Consider the following 24,844-nt stretch of genomic DNA (forward strand, 5'->3'; position numbering starts at 1 on the left):
AAGGTGGACTTCTACCCAGAGAAGAAGGAAGACAGGAAGTGATGTCAGATAGAGACAGGAAGTGATGATAGGTACACACAGGAAGTACCATGTGGCACGAATGAAAGAGGAGGTGTTGGTGGAATTGGCGGCAGGGGAGGTAATAAGATATTTTTTTTCTATTTACACCCAGTATTCCCCCCGTCATGTCCGTCCTCTTCCTCCATAGTCACTGTGACGTCTTTTATCTCCAGCAGATGAGGATACACACATATATAGCGTGGAAATGTAGATTAACCCCTTCAGGGTCAGAACATTTCCTCACGGGGCCGGAACATTGCGTTAATTTTTTACTTAGCCACTTAAGGACCGGAAGATTTCCCCCCTTAATGACCAGGCCATTATTTGCGATTCGGCACTGCGTGATTTTAACGGACAATTGCGCGGTCGTGCGACGCTGTACCCAAGACGAAATTGATTTCCTTTTTTCCCCACAAATAGAACTTTCTTTTGGTGGTATTTGATCACCTCTGCGATTTTTTTATTTTTTGCGCTATAAACAAAAAAAGAGCGACAATTTTGAAAAAAATATATATATTTTTCACATTCTGCTATATAACATTCCCCAAAAAAAAAGTAAAAATCTACATTTTTTTTAAATTTTAGGCCAATTTGTTTTTTTACTACATATTTTTGGTTAAAAAAAATTGCAATAAGCGTGGACGGCGGGGGATCGCAGGGGAAGGTGAGTGCAATTTTGTTGTAATCCCGAGTGTGGCTCGGGGTTACAGCTTTTGGTACTGAAAATTACCCCCGAGCCACACTCGGGATTACCACTAAGGTGGTTATTATAATTTATGATTTCGTGTTTTAAACTTTATCATACCTGGGATGTCTACTAGACTCTTGTTTGGACAGATTTAACCACTTGCTAACCGCTGCACGACTATCTACGTCGGCGGTCAGCCCCTCACAGGCAAAGTGACGTAGGGCTACGTCACTAGCTTGTGAGGGTCTAGGGAGGGAGCGCGCGCCGCCGGAGGCGCGCTCCCGCGTGGTCACGGACCCCCCCCCGCGCGTGTGACCGGCGGACCCGATGTCCGCCGGTCACTCTGCGATCGGCGGGGGAGAGGGAGAAAGTCAGGCAGCTTGTGTAAACAAGCTGCCTGTCATTCTCCCCTGTGTATGAAGGATGATCATACGGTTCTACTATGTAGAACCGTTGATCACTCTTCATACATCTGAAACCACAGCCAATCACAGTAGAAAGCACGCCCCTAGGGACACACATAGCCCCTCCCTTTCAAAAAAAGTTAACCCCTTCACTGCCAGTGTATTTTTACAGTAACAGTGCATATATATAGCACTGATTACTGTAGAAATGTCACTGGTAACCCCAAAAGTGGCAAAAATTACAGTCAAGGGTCCGATCTGTCCGCCGCAATGTCGTAGTACCGCAAAAAAAATCGCAGATCGCTGCCATTACGCGTTAAAAAAAAAAACAACAAAAATTACAAAAATCTTTCCCTTTGTTAGTAAACGCGATAACTTTTGCGCAAACCAATCAAAATACGCTTTTTGCGATTTTTTTTTTTTTTACCAAACATAGGTAGCATAAAACAAATTGGCCGAAAATGTTAAAAAATTTTGATTTTTACATTTTTTTGGGGGAATTTCATATAAAAAAATTTGAAAAATATTGCTATTTTTGCAAAATGTACGCTCTTTTTTAGTTTATAGCGCGTGATCAAAAAAATCGCACAGGTGATCAAATACCACCAAAAGAAAGCTCTGTTTGTGGGAAAAAAAGGACGCCAAATTCGTTTAGATACAGCGTCGCACGACCGCGCAATTGTCCGTTAAAGTCACGCAGTGCCGAATCGCAAAATACCCCCTGGTCGGGAAGGGGGTAAAATCTTCCGGGGCTTAAGTGGTTAAGTGGGTTATTCCTAAGAATTTCAGGCCTAAAATATAAAACAACAGATTTCCATGCAAAACAATGTACCGCTTTTAGCACAGAAATCCGGACACAATCAGATCACCAGGGAGGTTAATGACCAGGCCGTTTTTTGTGATTCAGCACTGCGTTACTTTACCAGAAAAATGCACGGTTGTGCGACGCTGCACCCTAATAAAATTGATGTCCTTTTTTTTCCCCACAAATCAAGCTTTCTTTTGGTGGTATTTGATCACCATTTTTATTTTTTGCGCTATAAACAAAAAAAAAAGAGCGACAATTCTGAAAAAGAAAACTATTTTTCAGTTTCTGCTATATAACATTCCCAATAAAAAATGTAAAAATCTAATTTTTTCATAATTTTAGGCCAATTTGTATTCTGCTACATATTTTTGGTAAAAAAAAAAAAATCGCAATAAGAGTATTCTGATTGGTTTGCGCAAAAGTTATCACGTCTACAAACTACGGGAAAGATTTGTCATTTTTATTTATTTTTTACTAGTAATGGCGACGATCAGCGATTTTTAGCGGGACTGCAACATTACGGTGGACAGATCGGACGCCTAACTGACATTTTTTGACACTTTTGGGGGGACCAGTGACATTACTACAGTAATCAGTGCTAAAAATATGCACTGTTACTGTACTAATGACACTGGGAGGGAAGGGGTTAACCCAGGGGCAATCAAAGGGTTAAATGTGAGCCTAGGGGGTGTTTTATAACCGTTAGGGGGATGGGCTTATTGGATCAACACAGATACCCGTGATCCTATATAGGAGGAACACAGGAGCCCTGTCATGATAACTGACAGAACAACGTTCTGCCGCGTTTTCAACGGCAGCCCAACGTTCTGTCTTCCCGGGGAGTGATCGTGGGTGCCCGTCAGCAATCGTGGCCATAGCCCCAACAGATCAGCTTCCCCTCTCGCAAATCGCCGTGCGCACGCGTGTCCCCCATGCTCGCTCCCGGGGAGCGACGTATGGATATGGTGATTCATGCAGCCGAGCCAGCCTGCTGCAATATATCTGCGGCAGGCAGTCGGCAATTGGTAAATTCTAGTAAAATGGTCCTCGAAACAAAGAACACTGACAATAAATAGACAAAACAATGACCATCCTGACCATACATGGTCTACAAAGGGAAAATTTTACACTACACCGGCAGCAAATGGGCAGTCATTACAATATGCAGCCAACACAACCACCGCCACTCTGTACAAAGATATACTACAGCATACTTGGCAACTAACAGAACATCCCCCCCCCCCCCCCGCTGTTGTCCTCCTACCCACACTCGGCTGCCATTGGAGGGATGAGAACAAACCCCCCCCCTTCAACCAACCCTCAGGACCCCAGTGCGAGAAACTATCAAGGGCCCCCCAGACCCCCCCTTCTTCCATCCGAGCCCCATGCTTCCTGTTCTGGGAGGGCATCCATGGACCTCCTCCCAGAACCCTTCCTCCTATGTGCCCCCTGGGGTGCGCATCCAGTGTGCTCTTTGACTGCTGTGTTTGTTGGATACTGCTAATCACAGATCACGGTAAAGGGCCACTCACAGCAGCCCTTTACCATGTTATCAGCTGGTCACATGTAGACAGACTTACCGATTATCGGCAGTCATTTTCTCCCAGGCTGTGTCTGTGTGGGGAAAAGAGAGCTGTTAACCTGAAAGACTGTCAGTACATTGTTTATACTGATAATCAGGGCACGGATCATCAATGCAGCCCCATCGTGCCCATCAGTTCCACCTATTAGTGCCCCTCAATGCCACCTATCGGTGCTCATCAATGCCTCCTCAGCAGGACTCTGAGCTAAGAGCATCTCTCTCATACAGCCCAGAGCCTTTACTGACAGTTCCCCCTCCCTCGCACGGATGGGAGAGGTGAGAGCCGATCTGCTCCTCCTCCTCATGCCCCTCTCCTCTTGTGTACACTGCAGGAAGTGTGAAGCCCAGCATCTAAATGCGGGAGATAGGGGTCTGGGAGGATGTCCATGGACACCCTACCAGAACTGGAAGAACAGGGCCTGGATGGAAACGGGGTCTGGGGGAGGGAGGGGGAACTGTTAGTGTAGGCTCTGGGCTGTATGAGAGAATCTCTCAGCTCAGAGCCCTGTGGCCAGCAACCCTGCTGGGGACCTCCACAGTGGCAGAACACCTGGGTCAAGTTACAAGTACAAGTTCCGCCACTGGCCCCAGCCCTCTACTTCACCAACATCATCCTCCTGCTCTCCAATCCCATCTCTTCTCTTACTGCAGAGAGTGACAGTGACATCACACCTATCAGTCAGCAGGCTGTCAGAGTTTGGAGCTTTGCAGTCGGAGTTCTGCCAATTATCCGGATTAGCCCAGAACTCCGGCCAAAAAGTCAGCAAGTTCCCCTTCCTGGACATCATAATGACCCTGCATTGACCTTACAGCACTGCATCAGAGCAAAACAAGAAGGCAGAAGAAGGATCGTATTTATCATTTCTTGTCTGCAGATCTAATACTAATCAAAACCAGTTCAGAAATAAAAACAAACCCAACAGAGAAAGGGGATTTTCTGATCCAGTGGGCCAAGAGGGTCCCGGGACCTCGAAAATGTAACAAACACTAAATAGTTAAAACTAAATGTGTTCACATGGGGGCAGTAGTTTGTAAATGTACAGCAACCCCCTATTACCCCCCCCCCATCCTATTATTGTGTGACCAATACCATCCAAATAATTCTTACTTTCATTTCCCAAAGTAATCCGTCTACAAGGAGACCTGTATAGATCAAATGACATCACCAATGAGGATGGAGGAGGACCGGAGTTACATGACTGAGAAGATCCTAAACCTCACCCTGGAGATCATCTACCTGCTGACCGGAGAGGTGAGGAGGATTCTGGGAGGTCACATGACATCACTCTTATCTCTATTAATAAAACACAGACCTGACCGGAGAGGTGAGGAGGATTCTGGGAGGTCACATGACATCTCTCTTATCTCTATTAATAAAACACAGACCTGACCGGAGAGGTGAGGGGGATTCTGGGAGGTCACATGACATCACTCTTATCTCTATTAAAGAGGTTGTAAACCCCCCAAAAAATTTTTTTTCTTTTTGCAACCTGCAAGAAAAACCCATAATGAACTAGTATGCATCGCATACTAGCTCATTATGAAATACTTACCTTCGAACGAGCCCCTGCCGTGCCGTCCGCTCTACCTGTATGACGGGCGACATGTCCGTCTTCCGGGATCGCGGCATCCGGCCATCTGATTGGCCGGAGCCGCGGTGATGTCATTCCCGCGCACGCGTGCGGGAGCCGATGGTCACGGCACGGAGCTCTGAAGGAACGGCACGAGCGGCCGTTCCTTCAGAGCGCATGCGCCAGTGATGGCACTGGCTGCATGTAAGGTAAATATCTCCTAAATGGTACATGTTTAGGAGTTATTTACACTACCTATAGGTAAGCCTTATCATAGGCTTACCTATAGGTACAAGTTACAGAGGAGGGTTTACTTCCTCTTTAATAAAACACAGACCTGACCAGAGAGGTGAGGAGGATTCTGGGATTCTAACACAATATTCCTATTGGTTCTCCAATACAGAGATTTCCTCTTCTGAAGTCAGGTGATCATATGACCATCACAGTGCCTCCATGTGACTCCCTAAAACCTGAGAGACACAACATGCAGAAGATTCTAGAAGTCACCAAGAAGATCACTGAGCTGCTGACGGGAGAGGTGAGCGGTGCTGGGAATTCTGGGATATTATCCAGTAACAGACAAGGGATGTGTCTGGATGGTGACTGTATCATTGTGTGTGTCAGGTTCCTATAAGGTGTCAGGATGTCACTGTCTATTTCTCCATGGAGGAGTGGGAGTATTTAGAAGGACACAAGGATCTCTACAAGGAGGTCATGATGGAGAATCAGCCGCCCCTCACATCACCGGGTAAGAGGAGACTTTATTGTAAAGGAGAGAGCAGTACGGAGGATCCACCTAGATCCGCCATCATCTGATAAACACATAGAAACAATGTATTCAGTCACTGTGTGTGTTTCCTACAGATGGATCCAGTAATGGGAACCCACCAGAGAGATGTCCCCGTCCTCTGTATTCCCGGGATTCCACACAGGAAGATCACACCATCCCTCTCCATCATCATGTAGGTTGGACTGAGCAACTAGAACAGAACTGTAAGCTATGAGAGGACATTCTTCTATGTAATCTCTTGTTCCATTTTACAAATCTATTCTATCATCTTTGGGGTTTAGGATGAGGAACTGAAAAACATCAAAGCGGAGATTAAAGAGGAAGAAGAAGAGATGTCGATGAGTGGAGCTCAGCAGTCTATGGAAAGGGGAGGTCCTCTGTATTCCCAGGATTCCACACAGGAAGATCACACCATCCCTCAACATTACAAGGTTGGTTAAATTGACCATCTGGGACATGGACTTGTGAGACGATGTGTGAATCTTTTCAATATGTGACGTCATAATATATTTTATGTTTCTGTTTCTACCCTGCTCTTGGTTTAGGGTGAAGATCTGGTAGATATAAAAGTTGAGGGTGAAGAAGAAGAAGAAGAAGAGACGTATGTGAGGGATGATCAGCAGTCTATGGAGGAGGATGGAATAACGGGAACATTTATAGAGGAGGACACTCCTACAGAGATCAGCACAGGTGGGTCATTAATAGTAAACACATTCACTATATCATTTATATGGCACTTTATGTAGTCCTAACACCTTCACTATATACTCTATGTTGTACATTGCATAATTCTGATACTACAGTGCCTTGCGAAAGTATTCGGCCCCCTTGAACTTTGCGACCTTTTGCCACATTTCAGGCTTCAAACATAAAGATATAAAACTGTAATTTTTTGTGAAGAATCAACAACAAGTGGGACACAATCATGAAGTGGAACGAAATTTATTGGATATTTCAAACTTTGTTAACAAATAAAAAACTGAAAAATTGGGCGTGCAAAATTATTCAGCCCCCCTTACTTTCAGTGCAGCAAACTCTCTCCAGAAGTTCAGTGAGGATCTCTGAATGATCCAATGTTGACCTAAATGACTAATGATGATAAATAGAATCCACCTGTGTGTAATCAAGTCTCCGTATAAATGCACCTGCACTGTGATAGTCTCAGAGGTCCGTTTAAAGCGCAGAGAGCATCATGAAGAACAAGGAACACACCAGGCAGGTCCGAGATACTGTTGTGGAGAAGTTTAAAGCCGGATTTGGATACAAAAAGATTTCCCAAGCTTTAAACATCCCAAGGAGCACTGTGCAAGCGATAATATTGAAATGGAAGGAGTATCAGATCACTGCAAATCTACGAAGACCTGGCCGTCCCTCTAAACTTTCAGCTGATACAAGGAGAAGACTGATCAGAGATGCAGCCAAGAGGCCCATGATCACTCTGGATGAACTGCAGAGATCTACAGCTGAGGTGGGAGACTCTGTCCATAGGACAACAATCAGTCGTATACTGCACAAATCTGGCCTTTATGGAAGAGTGGCAAGAAGAAAGCCATTTCTTAAACATATCCATAAAAAGTGTCGTTTAAAGTTTGCCACAAGCCACCTGGGAGACACCAAACATGTGGAAGAAGGTGCTCTGGTCAGATGAAACCAAAATCAAACTTTTTGGCAACAATGCAAAACGTTATGTTTGGCGTAAAAGCAACACAGCTCATCACCCTGAACACACCATCCCCACTGTCAAACATGGTGGTGGCAGCATCATGGTTTGGGCCTGCTTTTCTTCAGCAGGGACAGGGAAGATGGGTAAAATTGATGGGAAGATGGATGGAGCCAAATACAGGACCATTCTGGAAGAAAACCTGATGGAGTCTGCAAAAGACCTGAGACTGGGACGGAGATTTGTCTTCCAACAAGACAATGATCCAAAACATAAAGCAAAATCTACAATGGAATGGTTCACAAATAAACATATCCAGGTGTTAGAATGTTTGAAATATCCAATAAATTTCGTTCCACTTCATGATTGTGTCCCACTTGTTGATTCTTCACAAAAAATTACAGTTTTATATCTTTATGTTTGAAGCCTGAAATGTGGCAAAAGGTCGAAAAGTTCAAAGGGGGCTGAATACTTTTGCAAGGCACTGTATATAGTCCTATCTGTTGTATCTTATACAATATGTTGTACATTACACAGTCCTGACTCCTGCTCTCTACCCTCTACACACTGCTATATATACACATAATATGTATTCCCTTTGGTTGCACCCATTTTCTACCAGCTGGACATTTTATATCTGATGATTTGATTGGCGCACAGACTTTTACATGATAAAAATAATGTGATAACCTTCTCAAACTTTGGAACCTAAAATAGAAAGTGATAATAAGGGAGGAGTCAGTAACCCAATGATGTTGGTCTTCAGGATCAGCCAAGCCTTCATCTTGGTTGGTTCCCCCCCCCCCCATCCTCACTCTTCTCCCCACTCACTTTTGGTGAGGCTCAGCCCCGTTGTTATTCATGATTAAACAAAGAGGTGAAGTACATCTTGTGTTGGGAAGATGGCAATGAGTGATGGAGGGGGTGGGGACACTCGTCCTATAATCCCCTCATTACTGTCACTCCTATAAAAGACCGTTCTCGTTGTTTCCTCACTCTCTGACTAAGATCCATGAATAAAGAAATGAACTGGTAGGAGATCAGAGGAGCCATTTACTAGTTACCTTGAGGGTGGAATTGTAAGATCCTCAGAGACAAAGCTGCCTGATGTGGGCTGAGTCCTTGTTTCGGGGAACCAATCTGTTCATGTCTAGTAATAATCTTTTTATTTCTATTTTAGTACATGGACGGGAGAAGAGGAAACCCTCAGAGGATTGTCTCACTTTGTCTCCAGGCTGTAAAGTAGAAGATGAGGACATCACACAGTATAGTCCAGGAGAAAACCCGGCTACCTCAAATGTCCATCCGGCACCACACAGTGTAGATGGACCATCGTATTCCTCTTATCCTAAGGAACCTCAGACTGTGAGGGACGGTGCTGGACCATCGTATTCCTCTTATCCTGAGGAACCTCAGACTGTGAGGGACAGTACCAGACCATCGTATTCCTCTTATCCTGAGGAACCTCAGACTGTGAGGGACGGTGCCGGACCATCGTATTCCTCTTATCCTGAGGAACCTCAGACTGTGAGGGACGGTACCAGACCATCGTATTCCTCTTATCCTGAGGAACCTCAGACTATGAGGGACGGTGCCGGACCATTGTATTCCTCTTATCCTGAGGAACCTCAGCCTGTGAAGGACTGTGCCGGACCATCGTATTCCTCTTATCCTGAGGAACCTCAGACTGTGAGGGACAGTGCTGGACCATCGTATTCCTCTTATCCTGAGGAACCTCTGACTGTGAGGGACGATGCCGGACCATCGTATTCCTCCAATCCTGAGGAACCTCAGACTGTGAGGGACGGTGCCGGACCATCGTATTCCTCTTATCCTGAGGAATCTCAGACTGTGAGGGACGGTGCCGGACCATCGTATTCCTCTTATCCTGAGGAACCTCAGACTGTGAGGGAAGGGGCTGTCCTTCCAACAGATAAGAGGTTTTCCTGTACTGAGTGTGGGAAGCGTTTCCGTTTGAAGTGCCGTCTTAATATGCATAAAAGATTTCACACAGGTGAGATGCCACATACATGCCCTAAGTGCGGGAAATGTTTTTCAAACAAGTATACACTTTCCATACATCATAAATCTCACACAGGTGAGAAGCCGTATTCCTGTCCTGAGTGCGGGAAATGTTTTGTACAAAAATCAAGTCTTGTCTCACATCAAAGATCTCACACAAGTGCAAAGCTGTATTCCTGTCCTGAGTGTGGGAAATGTTTTACCAAGAAATCCCATCTCAACAGCCATCAAAGATTGCACACAGGTCAGAATCTGCATTCCTGTTCTGAGTGCGGGAAACGTTTCATACACAAATCATATCTTGTTATACATCAAAGGTCTCACACTGGGGAAAAGCCATATTCCTGTCCTGAGTGCGGGAAATGTTTTTACAGGAAATCCCATGTAGTCAGCCATCAGATATCGCACACAGGAGAGAAGCCGTATTCCTGTCCTGAGTGCGGGAAATGCTTTGGAATAAAATCAACTCTTATCACACATCAAAAGTCTCACATGGAGAAAAAGCCGTATTCCTGCTCCGAGTGTGGGAAATGTTTTATAAATAAATTCGATCTTGTCGCCCATCAAAGGTCTCACACAGGGGAGAAACCTTTTTGCTGTGCTGAGTGCGGGAAATGTTTTTACAGGAAATCCCATGTAGTCAGCCATCAGATATCGCACACAGGAGAGAAGCCGTATTCCTGTCCTGAGTGCGGGAAATGCTTTGGAATAAAATCAACTCTTATCACACATCAAAAGTCTCACATGGAGAAAAAGCCGTATTCCTGTTCCGACTGTGGGAAATGTTTTGTAAATAAATCCGATCTTGTCGCCCATCAAAGGTCTCACACAGGGGAGAAACCTTTTTGCTGTGCTGAGTGCGGAAAAAGTTTTGGACAGAAATCAAGTCTTGCCGCACATCAAAGATCTCACACAGGGGAAAAGCCCTATTCCTGTCCTGAGTGTGGGAAATGTTTTATAAAAAAATCATATCTTGACGCGCATCAAAAGACTCACACGGGTGAGAAGCCGTATTCCTGTCCTGAGTGCGGGAAAAGTTTTGTAAAAAAATCAGATCTTGCCAAGCATCTAAGGTCTCACACAGGGGAGAAGCCGCATTCCTGTCCTGAGTGCGGGAAATGTTTCTCAAGTAAGTGTCATCTTAACAGACATCAGAGATTTCACACGGGGGAGAAGCCATTTTCCTGTTCTGAGTGCGGGAAATGTTTCTCAGAGAAGTCCAATCTTCACGAACATCAGAGGGGTCACACGGGGGAAAAGTCATTTTGCTGTCCTGAGTGCGGGAAATGTTTTTCATGTAGGTCCTCTTTTCACAGACATAAGAGATGGCACACAGGCGCGAAGCCGCATGGCTGTCCTGAATGCGGGAAATGTTTTTCAGACAAGTCCAGTCTTCTCAAACATCAGAAATCGCACACAGGTGAGAAGCCTCATTCCTGTTCTGAGTGCGGGAAATGTTTTTTAGATAAATCGCGTCTTTCCAGACATCAGAGAGTACATGTGGGTGAGAAGCCGTATTCTTGTCCCGAGTGCGGCAAATGTTTTTTAGATAAATCTGGTCTTTCCAGACATCAGAAAGTGCATGCGGATGAAAAGCCACATTCGTGTACTGAGTGCGGGAAATGTTTTTCACTAAAGTCCAATCTTTACCGACATCAGAGATTGCACAAGGGGGAGAAGCCGTATTCCTGTCCTGAGTGCGGGAAATGTTTTTCGCAGAGTAATAATCTTGCCCAACATCAGAGATCGCACAAGGGGGAGAAGCCGTAATCCTGTCCTGAGTGCGGGAAATGTTTTTCGCAGAGTAATAATCTTGCCCAACATCAGAGAACTCCGGTTTTCCAGTACATCAGGGGTCCCACACAACCCTCGAGGTGTATTAGTGCCTTGAGTGCGGGAAATGTCTTCTATATGAATGTTGCTGGACATGTGGGGAAGAAGCACACCCTAATATACACCTCAGATATACTCCATAGCTGATCTTCATCATGAAAGAAACACTTCATAAGGAGATCAGAGATCACCAAAGACATGGATGAAGTCTTGTCCCGTGTCGGCCATTGATAGCAGGGGAAAAATAAAAATGGAGTCCTTACCTTTTATTGGCTGAGTACATTTTGGGGTGGAAACCTTCGCAAACTCAGGCCTGTTAAATTTTTAGTTGAGTGAGTGGTGACACGCAATCATCCAAACGTTGCCCGTAAAGTGATTTTCTATGATTATCAGCTCCATCCAGTGGCTATAATGAGGTATTGCAGTACTAATTCCACCTTATGGCCAGTATATGGAGCTGATGATCATAGGAAATCACTGTGATAATTTAAATATAGCCAGAATGCTTGTCACACTCGTCCAATAAGATTTCTGTAAATAGACCCCCTTAGTTCCCTTCCTCAGGCATGGCTTCATACTGGTATCCAAGATCATACTCATGGATTTATGGGAATAGTAGAAATGCTGTGTAAATTTCTTATGAACGGATCCCTAAAATTTTGGGAGACATTTAGTTGCAGGCGGGAAGTGTGTAGCAGCGCGGGAAGTATGTAGCAGCGCGGGAAGTATGTAGCGGATAAATGAATAGACCTCCTAGCAATGTTATTACCAGGCTACAGCTAGGGGGAGCTCTAACGTGATCACAGCACAGTGATTCCATCTAGCTGACTTGAAAACTTTTACTGCCAGAGCTGTTTTTTGTTTTTGCACATTTGGGGTCTGAAGATTTGTTAAAACCCCCAAATATATATATATATATATTCATAAAGCACAGACCCTGGAGAATAAAATGGCGGTGATTGTAAGAGCCCATTCACATTAGCGCGACTTGTCAGCCTGACAAGTCACGGTATGTCGCGGTCCATTGAGTAGTTCAGGACCCGTTCTAATAGGAGCGACACAAGTCGCTCCGACTTCGAAAAAGGGTCCTGTACTACTTTGGGGCGACCTCGGAGCGACTTGCATAGACTTCCATTATGTGAAGTCTCTGCAAGTCGCGGTGCACGCGACTTCACAGGTCGCCCCCCGAAGTCGTGTCGCCTCAATGTGAATGGGCTCTAAAGGTGTTCCTCACACACAAATGTCACCCTAATATCCGGGTTTATTTTCTGCTCCCCCCCCCCCCATTTTCTATGCTGTGATCTTTCCTACAATACTTTGTCATAATAATGTAACACGTTGTGTATCGTATTGTATACAAATGAATAACGACTCCGCCTCCACATTCCAGACAAGTCATTTTCCTGACCAATTGCATTCCTTCCTTTACTATTTTCTGATTTTCTGACTGCAATCTTGTTAAAAGTAAAAATATAATTAAAAAAATCTACAGCAAAAAAATATTTTGTGCGTCTGTGCAAAAAAAAAAATATAATAAAAACATTTTCTGGGCTACTCCTTATTGGGGGTCTTCTTGGTTCGGGACCCTCCTCCTACCTTGTTAATTTCTTGACTTATTTGGTTTGTCATCTTCCATTTCCAGGACTGTGTGATGTCTGTGGAGTTTATTTTTGTTATTTTTATTTTAAAAATGTAATAAAATGTTTATGCAAAAGAAAAGAAAAAATGTACTGAACAAAAAAACAATTGTGTGTGTCGGTGCAATCATGACGATCTCCAGTATCCAAACATTGTTCATGGGGGGACGCTTTAAAAGACTTTACAGGTCATCAGATTAGAGTTACCCGAAAATAATGGTACAGAGTGCAGTGGTCAGAAGTATTTCATATACAGTACAGAGTGCAGTGGTCAGGAGTATATATTATACAGCCCAGGGTACAGAGTGCAGTGGTCAGGAGTATATCATATACAGCCCAGGGTACAGAGTGCAGTGGTCAGGAGTATATCATATACAGCCCAGGGTACAGAGTGCAGTGGTCAGGAGTATATCATATACAGCCCAAGGTACAGAGTGCAGTGGTCAGGAGTACATCATATACAGCCCAAGGTACAGAGTGCAGTGGTCAGGAGTATATCATATACAACCCAGGGTACAGAGTGCAGTGGTCAGGAGTATATCATATACAGCCCAAGGTACAGAGTGCAGTGGTCAGGAGTACATCATATACAGCCCAAGGTACAGAGTGCAGTGGTCAGGAGTATATCATATACAGCCCAGGGTACAGAGTGCAGTGGTCAGGAGTGTATCATATACAACCCAGGGTACAGAGTGCAGTGGTCAGGAGTATATCATATACAGCCCAGGGTACAGAGTGCAGGGGTCAGGAGTATATCATATACAGCCCAGGGTACAGAATGCAATGGTCAGGAGTATATCATATACAGCCCAGGGTACAAAGTGCAGTGGTCTGGAGTATATCATATACAGCCCAGGGTACAGAGTGCAGTGGTCAGGGGTATATCATATACAGCCCAGGGTACAGAGTGCAGGGGTCAGGAGTATATCATATACAGCCCAGGGTACAGAGTGCAGTGGTCCGGAGTATATCGTATACAGCCCAGGGTACAGAATGCAATGGTCAGGAGTATATCATATACAGCCCAGGGTACAGAGTGCAGGGGTCAGGAGTATATCATGTACAGCCCAGGGTACAGAGTGCAGTGGTCAGGGGTATATCATATACAGCCCAGGGTACAGAGTGCAGTGGTCAGGGGTATATCATATACAGCCAATGGTACAGAGTGCAGTGGTCAGGAGTATATCGTATACAGCCCAGGGTACAGAGTGCAGTGGTCAGGGGTATATCATATACAGCCCAGGGTACAGAGTGCAGGGGTCAGGAGTATATCATATACAGCCCAGGGTACAGAGTGCAGGGGTCAGGAGTATATCATATACAGCCCAGGGTACAGAGTGTAGGGGTCAGGAGTGTATCATATACAGCCCAGGGTACAGAGTGCAGTGATGGGCTGTAATGTTTCCCTCCTAAACCATACCAGGCAACACATACCCACACCATGGAGGGACTGTATTGCCAGGGGGGATGCCCCAGGCAAAACATCTTGTCCCCATGTTGATGAGAACAAGTGCCTCTTTCCTTCAAATCTGGCCAGTGACTGTGGGGAATTGGGCGGGTCTTATTAGATTTTGGACACCCCCTTTAATAATAGGGGGGCCCCCCAGATACCACCCTCTATGTGAATGAGTATAGATAACATAGTACTTAAAAGGGAACACTAGCAGAATGACAGCCTCCTGAGCTATGTAAGTGAAGGGACCAGGATGGTGGTAACATTATTACCCAAATAGAACCACTGCCCATATTTGGACAGTGATGTCACCACTATCCCCGCACCTTTTCTTTCATGTGGGGATTTCTGGTTAAGTCAGTGGTTCCTAGGGATGTGGATGGTGCAAGCATTCACGACTTCCTTAGGTACCAGTGACAGCGGAAAGCTGTCATATATAGCAGGGGTAAAAATGTTGCTTCCACTGTAAATATAGTGCTTAACTCCCACCAAACCGGGGGCTGGAACAGCCAAAGTTTGATTTGAATTGTCGGCTCATCCCTACTCTCTAAAAAATAAACCAGGAGCTCATCCCTACTGGCCAGTGTAGTGGTCCCCTCCATTGGTGACCAGTGGGAGAGGAACCCTGTTTTATCAGTAGACGTGGTAGTGGTCTCTTACATTGGTGACCAATCGGATGATGGGCCCCCTTATATGAGTGGTCTGGGTAGTGGTCTCTTACATTACTGACCATTGGGAGAAGGACCCCCTTATATCAGTGGTCAGTGTGTAGTTGTCTCTTACAATGGTGACAAATTGGAGAAGGACTCCCTTATACAAGTATTCAGTGAGGTGGTCCCTTATATTGGTGACCAATGGGAAAAGGACTATCTTATATCAGTGGTCTGGGTATTGGTCTCTTACATTGGTTACCAATGAGAGAAGGATCCCCTTATATCAGTGGTCAGTAAAGTGATCCCTTACATTTGTGACCAATGGGAGATGGACCTACTTATAACAGTGGTCTGGGTAGTCGCTTATTACATTGCTGACCAATGGGAGAAGGACCCCCTTATATCAGTGGTCAGTGTAATGGTCCCTTACATTGGGAACCAATGGGACACCTTATATGAGTGGTCCCTTACACTGGTGACCAATGGGAGAAGGACCCCCCTTATATTAGTGGTCAGTGTAGTTGCACTCTACATTAGTGACCAATGGGAGAAGGATTCCCTTATATCAATGGTCAGTGTAGTTGTCCCCTTACATTGCTGGCCAATGGAAGACCATTCTTACATCGTCATCAGTTGGAAGACAGTCTCCCTTACAGATCATTGATGACAGTTACTAGGAGATAGGAATTGTTCATTGCTCAGGGAACCCCTAGAAACCTTTGGAGGAACCCTGGCTGAGGAAGGCTGGACGAGGCAGAATTATATTCCTATCCCCCTTGGTGGGAGTGGAGATGACCCCATTTATAAGGATATACAGTACACAGAGATGTATAGTAACTAAGTAGAACTACTTCACTACTGTACTTAAGTACCGAAAGGCAGTATCTGTATTTATCCTATTTTTTTCTCCTACTTCCACTTTTACTTCACTACATTTTTTCAATGATTTCAATACTTCTACTCCAATATTTTTTTTTTGTGCTGCATAGTTACTCGTTACTATTATAAAAATTACCACTGCCAGAACAGTAGATGGCAGGTTTCATGAAGCTCAAAACATGTGTATTATCAGCGCATACGAAAATAAATGCTACTGTATGTATAAATAAAAGCTGCATTTGAAATAATAAAAAACAATATGATGTTCAAACTTTTGACTTCTTTCTTTAGTAACTACATAACACAGTACTTGTACTTTTACTTTCAGTACTTGAGTAGCAATTTTTTTTCAAAACTACTGGTACTTTTACTTTCGGTACTTGAGTAACAAAATTTTTAAAAAAACTACTAGCAATACTTAAGTACAAAAAATGTTGAATACTTTAGTACTTCTACTCAAGTCATTTTTTGATCGAGCACTTGTACTTTTACTCAAGTATGGGTTTCAAGTACTTTATACAACTCTGGATATACATTATATACACACACAGCACAAGGCCGTGTTCACACTATGAGATGTTTCTCGGGGCTGCCGTTCATCTGAGCTCCACAAGGTGGTGACTTCACTTCTAGCCAGATAGGAAATCTCTATGGAATACAGGAAGTGATGTCAGGTACAAACAGGAAGTGATGTAGGTATATAACCAGGAATTTCCATTGAGCGTCGAGTCAGGCGGAAGTAATGATGAGATATTGCTGAAACTGGCAGTAGAGGAGGTAATAAGATATTTTATATTTACACCCATGTTTGATGTGATTGTCGTCGTATTTGTGCTCTTGCAACAAAAACAATTTTGTTTGCTGATTGCAATCCTTTAATCATAATGGCTGTGTATGAGGTTGCTCCTCAGTCTTTCGCAGGAACATTTGTAAAGTCCCTCTGTGTATGGAGCATTACGTGTAGTTGTACGAGGCTTTTAATCCAGAGATGTGGTTTAAGAGGTCTCTTTTTTTGCATCATGAGAAAAAAAAAGATGTCAATGTTGATCTGTGTCCTTCGAGATTAGGTTGCTTAGCGACTTCCTTAGGTGGCTGTAGGCAGTATCCGTCATCATTCTTGAGGTGATTGTAGCCGTATTAGCGCACACTGAAAAATATTGAAGGTTCTGGGTAAATTCGGGTAGCTTAGAAGCTGTGAGGGGTGATGGATAGCTGAAGGACTCTCGAGGCCCCTGAGGGGGTAGCAGAGCTGAACGATTCTGAGGGGGTAGTGAGGCTGAAGGACTCTGTGGCCCTTGAAAGGGTTGACGGGCTGAAGGATTCTGAGGGGGTAGTGAGGCTGAAGGACTCTGTGGCCCTTGAAAGGGTTGACGGGCTGAAGGATTCTGAGGGGGTAGTGAGGCTGAAGGACTCTGAAATTTTTGATAGGGTTGGCAGGCTGCAAAACCCTGAGGACCGAGGCGGCTGTAGGGCTCAGGGGGACTTAAAGGGTTGGAGGCGGGCTCTTGGACTATGATGGTCTTCTTTCCATCTCACCGGTCAAGGTAAACGTTCCAGAATACCAAGTGGAAGGAAGGACAATCCTTGGTGGGCTTCCATTCTTAGGGGAGGTCTGCTTGCACAGCATTGCCTGATGGGTGGCCAATGGTCAATGCTTTGTGTCTGGAGGAGGCATGTACAGTAAGTAGGTCTGGTGTGCAAAGCAAGTAGAGCAGATCAGTGCCATTATGTGAGATCTTCTTCAAGCTTCTACTCCCTCAATGGGTCTTGTCTATAGGGTGACCATGGGTGCCATATGCTTTGCTACTAAGTACTTTTGTACACTGAATGCACCATTGTTCTAAGAACATCGCTAAGGACAGTACAGCACAGCCAACTGTTACAATGTAGTTGCATGTGTATAGAGTTAATTATGTTAGAGATCTTTTGTGGATGTAAATATGTTTATCCTGTATCTCTGAAGTAAAAGAGAACATTCGTTACCAAGAAAAGTTGTCTGTGCCACTTACTTAGAAGAGGTATTCTAGCTGGAGTACAAGGTGTACCATGGTGTATGTAATGAACTTTATTCTGGGAGGCTAAGCCATGTTAACTCTCCGGGTTGAGAAGCACAGTGCTTCAGCGAAAACAAGTGTACCAAATTAACCCTTGTGGCAGTCAGCAGCCCAATGAACCTTTATGGTTATGGAAGTATATTGTGATGAAGAAGTAGAGGCCGGCAGAAAAAGTGGGTGACAGTGGTGGATGATGGGGGATGCTGGTGGTGAGGGAACAGGTGTACCACATGTTACCCACCTGGTGACTTGGTCTCCTTCTTGGAGTCTGCTGCGGTACAGGTTCACCTAGGGACCTGGCCTGGAGTCCCGTTATGCAACGCTTTGCTAACAGAAGTACGGTGGCTTCCCTGTGTGCCCTCAGGCATATTGTGTCAAGACAAGTGTATGGTGGAGATGTGAGTGGGCTGGTGGATTAACAGACAAGCTCAGCATTAACTGCTTATAATTCTACGGAGTCTGTGTGTCGGGGCAGATAGGAACAGATCCAGCCACCGGCTGAAGAAACAGGACATGGTTCTTTGTAAGTAGGTGGGTGGGGCACAGGTGTAAAGGAGGCCGTCGGTCTCAAAGTGTGGTGCCCAGACGAGGTATGCAGTTGGAGTACTACTTAATGGCTTGCAGTGATCTCCTTTGGGGTGATCTGATAAATTCCACCTCTCTCCCAACAGGCAGTCCAATATCTTACCATAACCTAGACTCAAATGATGGCACAAAGCAAGGTGGAGGAGGACTGGTGTCCTCTGACTGGGAAGATTCTAAACCTCACCCTGGAGATCATCTACCTGCTGACCAGAGAGGTAAGGAGGATTCTGGGAGGTCACATGACATCACTCTTATCTCTATTAATAAAACACAGACCTGATCAGAGAGGTTAGGAGAATTCTGTGAGGTCACATGACATCACTCTTATCTCTATTAATAAAACAGACCCAACCGGAGAGGTGAGGAGGATTCTGAGGTCACATGACATCACTCTTATCTCTAATAATAAAACACAGACCCAACTGGAGAGGTGAGGAGGATTCTGTGAGGTCACATGACATCACTCTTATCTCTATTAATAAAACAGACCCAACCGGAGAGGTGAGGAGGATTCTGAGGTCACATGACATCACTCTTATCTCTAATAATAAAACACAGACCCAACTGGAGAGGTGAGGGGTATTCTGGGAGGTCACATGACATCACCTTTTATCTCAATTAATAAAAGACAGACCTGACCGGAGAGGTGAAGAGGATTCCGATGATTCTAACATGATATTCCTATTGGTTCCTCAATATAGAGATTTCCTCTTGTGAAGTCAGGAGATCATATGACCATCACAGTGCCTCCATGTGACACCCTAAATCCCGAGAGACACACCATGCAGAAGATTCTAGAGGTCACCAAGAAGATGATGGAGCTGCTGACAGGAGAGGTGAGTGGTCCCTGGAATTCCGGGACATTATCCAGTAACAGACAAGGGATGTGTCTGGATGGTGACTGTATCATTGTGTGTGTCAGGTTCCTATAAGGTGTCAGGATGTCACTGTCTATTTCTCCATGGAGGAGTGGGAGTATTTAGAAGGACACAAGGATCTCTACAAGGACGTCATGATGGAGAATCAGCCGCCCCTCACATCACCGGGTAAGAGAAGACTTTATTATAAAGGAGAGAGCAGTACGGAGGGTCCACCTAGATCCCCCATCATCTGATAAACACATAGAAACAATGTATTCAGTCAGTGTGTGTGTTTCCTACAGATGGATCCAGTAACGGGAACCCACCAGAGAGATTTCCCCATCCTCTGTATTCCCAGGATTCCACACAGGAAGATCACGCCATCCCTCACCATCATCAGGTAGATGAGGAACTATCATTGATAGTATCATTAGGATCTGTACATTATCTGCATTGTTACCATTGATACCATTGATGTCATTTTTATTATATATTCAGAGTGGAAACCTCAGAGATTGTAAAGTTGAGGGTAAAGTAGAAGAAGAGCCATTTGTGAGGGATGATCAGCAGTCTATGGAGGAGGATGGAATAACGGGGACATTTATAGAGGAGGACACTCCGACAGAGATCAGCACAGGTGGGTCATTAACACTGAATACATTCCTCCACCCATACTGCTCACCGATTGGTCCAGAGTAGGGCAAGGACTGGGTGATATCAGCCTGTAATACCCTGGACACTTTTCTGAGCTGTGTTCCCCCTCCTGGTTTCCTGTATTTCTCTCAGAAAAAGGTTCCTTCTCTGTGCTGCAGACACAATTTATGTATCTAGACTGGATTTATGGAGATTTTTGGGTTCAGCTAGCACCAAAATGTTGATTTTCACCATAGGCATTGCTTGACTTAGGCACCTGGTCCATCTGCCTCAAGTCTTCCGCTCCGTGTCCGCATCTAGCAAGATCTCTGACAGAATAATTTTCCCAGGCTTCATTGCTCTGATGTTTGCTGGCTGTGCCGGGTTGAGAGATATGACTGTATAGTCTCAGACCCAAGTCACTGAGTGCAGTCTTTTGGAAATGGGAGGCAGGGGTTTGGAACCTCTGCCATTTGTCTTACGTAAACATTTTTGCACGTTACATAGGCCTAAGCTCTGCACTATATACCGGTACTCTATTTTGAAGATTTCATAAAATACAGCTTGTCGTTTCCTTACTCTCTGACTAAGGTCCATGAATCAAGAAGCTGAATAATAGGAAATTCCGAAGAGCCATTTACTAGTTACCTTGAGGGTGGAATTGTAAGATCCTCAGAGACAAAGCTGCCTGATGTGGGCGGAGTCCTGATTTAGGAAAACCAATCTGCTGATATCTAGTACTAATCTTTGTATTTCTATTTTAGTAGATGGACGGGAGATGAGGAAAACCTCAGAAGATTGTCTCACTTTGTCACCAGACTGTAAAGTAGAAGATGAGGACATCACACAGTATAGTCCAGGAGAAAACCCGGCTACCTCAAATGTCCATCCGGCACCACACAGTGTAGATGGACCATCGTATTCCTCTTATCCTGAGGAACCTCAGCCTGTGAGGGACGGTGCCGGACCATCGTATTCCTCTTATCCCGAGAAACCTCAGACTGTGAGGGACAGTGCCGGACCATCGTATTCCTCTTATCCTGAGGAACCTCAAACTGTGAGGGACAGTGCCGGACCATTGTATTTCTCTTATCCTGAGGAACCTCAAACTGTGAGGGACAGTGCCGGACCATTGTATTTCTCTTATCCTGAGGAACCTCAGCCTGTGAGGGACGTTGCCGGACCATCGTATTCTTCATATCCTGAGGAACCTCAGACTGTGAGGGACGGTGCCGGACCATCGTATTCCTCTTATCCTGAGGAACCTCAGACTGTGAAGGACGGTGCCGGACCATCATATTCCTCTTATCCTGAGGAACCTCAAGCTGTGAGGCACGGTGTCATCCTTCCAACAGATAAGAGGTTTTCTTGTACTGACTGTGGGAAGCGTTTCCATTATCAATCCAAACTTAATGAGCATAAAAGAGTTCACACTCGTAAGAAGCCACATTCCTGTTCTGAGTGCGGGAAATGTTTTGTACATCAATCACATCTTGTCAGACATCAGAGATCTCACACGGGGGAAAAACCGTTTCCTTGTCTTGAGTGTGGAAAAAGTTTTTCAGCTAAGGTCATTCTTCATAATCATCAGAAATTACATACTGGAGAGAAACCATATTTCTGTCCTGAGTGTGGGAAATGTTTTTCAGTGAAGTCCAACCTTCTCACACATCAGAGATTTCACGTGGGTAAGAAGCCGTATTCCTGTCCTGAGTGCGGAAAAAGTTTTGTACAAAAATTAAGTCTTGTCGTACATCAAAGGACTCACACGGGGGAAAAGCCGCATTGCTGTCCTGAGTGTGGAAAATGTTTTTCACAGAGCTCCCATCTTTACAGACATCAGAAATTGCACACAGGTGAGAAGCCGTATTCCTGTCCTGATTGCGGAAAAGGTTTTGTACAGAAATTACAACTCGTCACACATCAAATGTCTCACACAGGGTTAAAGCCGTATTCCTGTGCCGAGTGCGGAAAATGTTTTTCAGGGAGGTCCAATCTTTACAGCCATCAAAAATTGCATTGGAGTGTAAAGCCGTATTCCTGTCCTGAGTGCAAGAAAGGTTTTGTAAAAAAATCAGAACTTGTCAGACATCAGATAACTCACACAGAGAATTCCTGCCCTGAGTGCGGGAAATGTTTTTCGAAAAAGTCCCATCTTTCCATACATCAGAGTTCTCACAAAGAGGAGAAGCCACTTTCATGTCCTGAGTGCGGGAAATGTCACTCACGGAAGTCCTGCCTTTACAGACATCTGAGAATGGACATGGTGGAGGATTCGCTTTCCTGGTCTGAGTGAGGGTACGGTTCCACACTGCCACACTGAAGTTCTGTCTTCCTGTACATAAGGAGTCCCACACAACCCTTTGAATTGTATGCCTTGAGTGCGGGAAATGTCTTCTATATGAATGTTGGTCGACATGTGGGGAAGAAGCACACCCTGATATACACCTCAGATATACTCCATGGCTGATCTTCATCATGTAAGAAACTCTTCATAGGGAGATCAGAGATCACCAAAGACATGGATGAAGTGTTGTACCGTGTTGGCCAATGACAGCAGGAGAAAAATAAAAATGGAGTCCCTACTTTTTATTGGCTGAGTACATTTTGTTGTGTAGCGACTTGGAGCTCTAGTAATTTTTTAAGATAGTTGAACGAATGTGACAAGCATTTGCCCAGCCATGATGAATGTTGGTCATATTTTCCTTGATACAGTGATTTTCTATGATCATTGGCGCCATCTAATGGCCATAATGTGGTATTGAAGTAATTTACCTGATTGAGGTACTGTATATCAGAACAAAATACCTCACTATGGCCATTAGATGGAGCTGACGATCACAGGAAATTACTGTTAACCACTTGCTGACCGCGCTATAGCCGAATGACAGCTACAGGAGGAGTGTTACTGGCCAGAGTGGGAGTTCTCTAATACAGGAGGTGTGTTACTGGCCAGACTGGGTGTGCTCTAATACAGGAGGTGTGTTACTGGCCAGAATGGGGGTGCTCTATTACAGGAGGTGTTACTGGCCAGAATGGAGGGGCGCTCTAATGCAGGAGGTGTGTTACTGGCCAGAGTGGGGGTGCTTTAATACAGGAGGTGTGTTACTGGCCAGAGTGGGGGCGCTCTAATACAGGAGGTGTATTACTGTTCAGAGTGGGGGCGCTCTAATACAGGAGGTGTGTTACTGGCCAGAGTGGGGGCGCTCTAATACAGGAGGTGTGTTACTGGCCAGAGTGGGGGCGCTCTAATACAGGAGGTGTGTTACTGGCCAGAGTGGGGGGCGCTCTAATACAGGAGGTACGTTATTGGCCAGAGTGGGGGTGCTCTAATACAGGAGGTGTGTTACTGCCCAGAATGGGGGTGCTCTAATACAGGAGGTGTGTTACTGGCCAGACTGAGGGGGGGGCGCTCTAATGCAGGAGGTGTGTTACTGGCCAGAGTGGGGGTGCTCTAATAAAGGAGGCGTGTTACTGGCCAGAGTGGGGGAGTTCTAATACAGGAGGTGTGTTACTGGCCAGAGTGGGGGAGTTCTAATACAGGAGGTGTGTTACTGGCCAGAGTGGGGGCGTTCTAATACAGGAGGTGTGTTACTGGCCAGAGTGGGGGCGTTCTAATACAGGAGGTGTGTTACTGGCCAGAGTGGGGGCGTTCTAATACAGGAGATGTGTTACTGGCCAGAGTGGGGGAGTTCTAATACAGGAGGTGTTACTGGTCAGAGTGGGGGAGTTCTAATACAGGAGGTGTTACTGGTCAGAGTGGGGGTGCTTTAATACAGGAGGTGTTACTGGCCAGAGTAGTCATCGGGGAAAACGATCCGGTCCACGCTCCTCACAGGCAGGAAGTCGAGTGAGGGCAAGATGGCCCCCACTCAGAGGACCGGAGCGACGTCAAACGTCGTCTCCTAGCAACGCATATAAAGTAGGGATACACCGATTATCGGCAAGGCCGATATGCACTTTCCACGATATATCAGTATCGGCCCCGGAACTGGCCGATATTGCCGATATTTTTGTGACATCATTCTGCCTTCTTAGGCCGCCTCCCTCGCCTTGGACAGCCTCCTCTGGAGTCGGGACTCTTGCGGGAGTGTATCACAGCCATACACCCACCCACAGCAGCCCAGTGCCAGCCAGCCACCCACATCCACAGGCCCTGTACCGGCCAACCACAGGCACTGTACCAGCCAGCCACAGGCACTGTACCAGCCAGCCACCCACAATCCTGTGCCAGCCACCCACCTACAGACAGGGTGCCAGACAGCCAGCCACAGGCCCTGTACCAGCCAGCCACAGGCACTGTACCAGCCAGCCACTTACCCACAGACAGGGTGCCAGCCACCCACAGACAGGGTGCCAGACAGCCAACCACCCACAGGCCCTGTACCAGCCAGCCACAGGCACTGTACCAGCCAGCCGCCCACAGGCCCTGTACCACCCAGCCACCCACAGCCCCTGTACCAGCCACCTACCTACCACAGGGTGCCAGCCATCCACCACAGGGGGCCAACCAGCCACCCGCCTATCACAGGGTGCAAGCCAGCCAGCCATCCACCACAGGGTGCCAGCCAGCCTGCCACCCACCACATGGTGCCAGCAAGCCCTCCATTAAAGCGGTAGTATACTCATTAAAAAAAAAAAACCTGCAAGACAAAGGCATAATGAGCTAGTA

General features: G+C 45.6%; 4 protein-coding genes across 4 annotated transcripts in view; 3 read left to right on the plus strand and 1 right to left on the minus strand.

The window, feature by feature from the left end:
• LOC309562909 (gastrula zinc finger protein XlCGF66.1-like) overlaps positions 1-19,875 on the plus strand; it is a 471,303-nt gene extending 451,428 nt beyond the window's left edge. The window contains exons 2-4 of the mRNA XM_082267229.1: positions 4,666-4,794; positions 19,381-19,515; positions 19,602-19,875. Coding sequence (XP_082123355.1) covers positions 4,699-4,794; positions 19,381-19,515; positions 19,602-19,793 — 423 coding nt within the window. The 5' untranslated portion in view covers positions 4,666-4,698 and the 3' untranslated portion in view covers positions 19,794-19,875. The remainder of the gene's footprint in view (positions 1-4,665; positions 4,795-19,380; positions 19,516-19,601) is intronic.
• Positions 1-24,844, minus strand: part of LOC309564421 (uncharacterized protein) — a 224,655-nt gene that overhangs the window by 40,895 nt on the left and 158,916 nt on the right.
• On the plus strand, positions 6,185-11,355 carry LOC309562627 (uncharacterized protein; the record flags this gene model as incomplete). The annotated part of the gene is made up of 3 exons (XM_082266882.1): positions 6,185-6,334; positions 6,449-6,593; positions 8,798-11,355. Exons 1-3 carry the CDS (start codon positions 6,236-6,238, stop codon positions 11,353-11,355), a joined length of 2,802 nt encoding a protein of 933 aa, XP_082123008.1. The 5' UTR covers positions 6,185-6,235.
• On the plus strand, positions 19,810-22,468 carry LOC309563875 (uncharacterized protein; the record flags this gene model as incomplete). The annotated part of the gene is made up of 5 exons (XM_082268511.1): positions 19,810-19,818; positions 20,038-20,176; positions 20,937-21,175; positions 21,488-22,196; positions 22,281-22,468. 5 exons carry the CDS (start codon positions 19,810-19,812, stop codon positions 22,466-22,468), a joined length of 1,284 nt encoding a protein of 427 aa, XP_082124637.1.

The sequence above is a fragment of the Pelophylax lessonae genome (assembly GCF_965119305.1).
Source record: "Pelophylax lessonae genome assembly, chromosome: 9".
Lineage (NCBI taxonomy): Eukaryota > Metazoa > Chordata > Amphibia > Anura > Ranidae > Pelophylax > Pelophylax lessonae.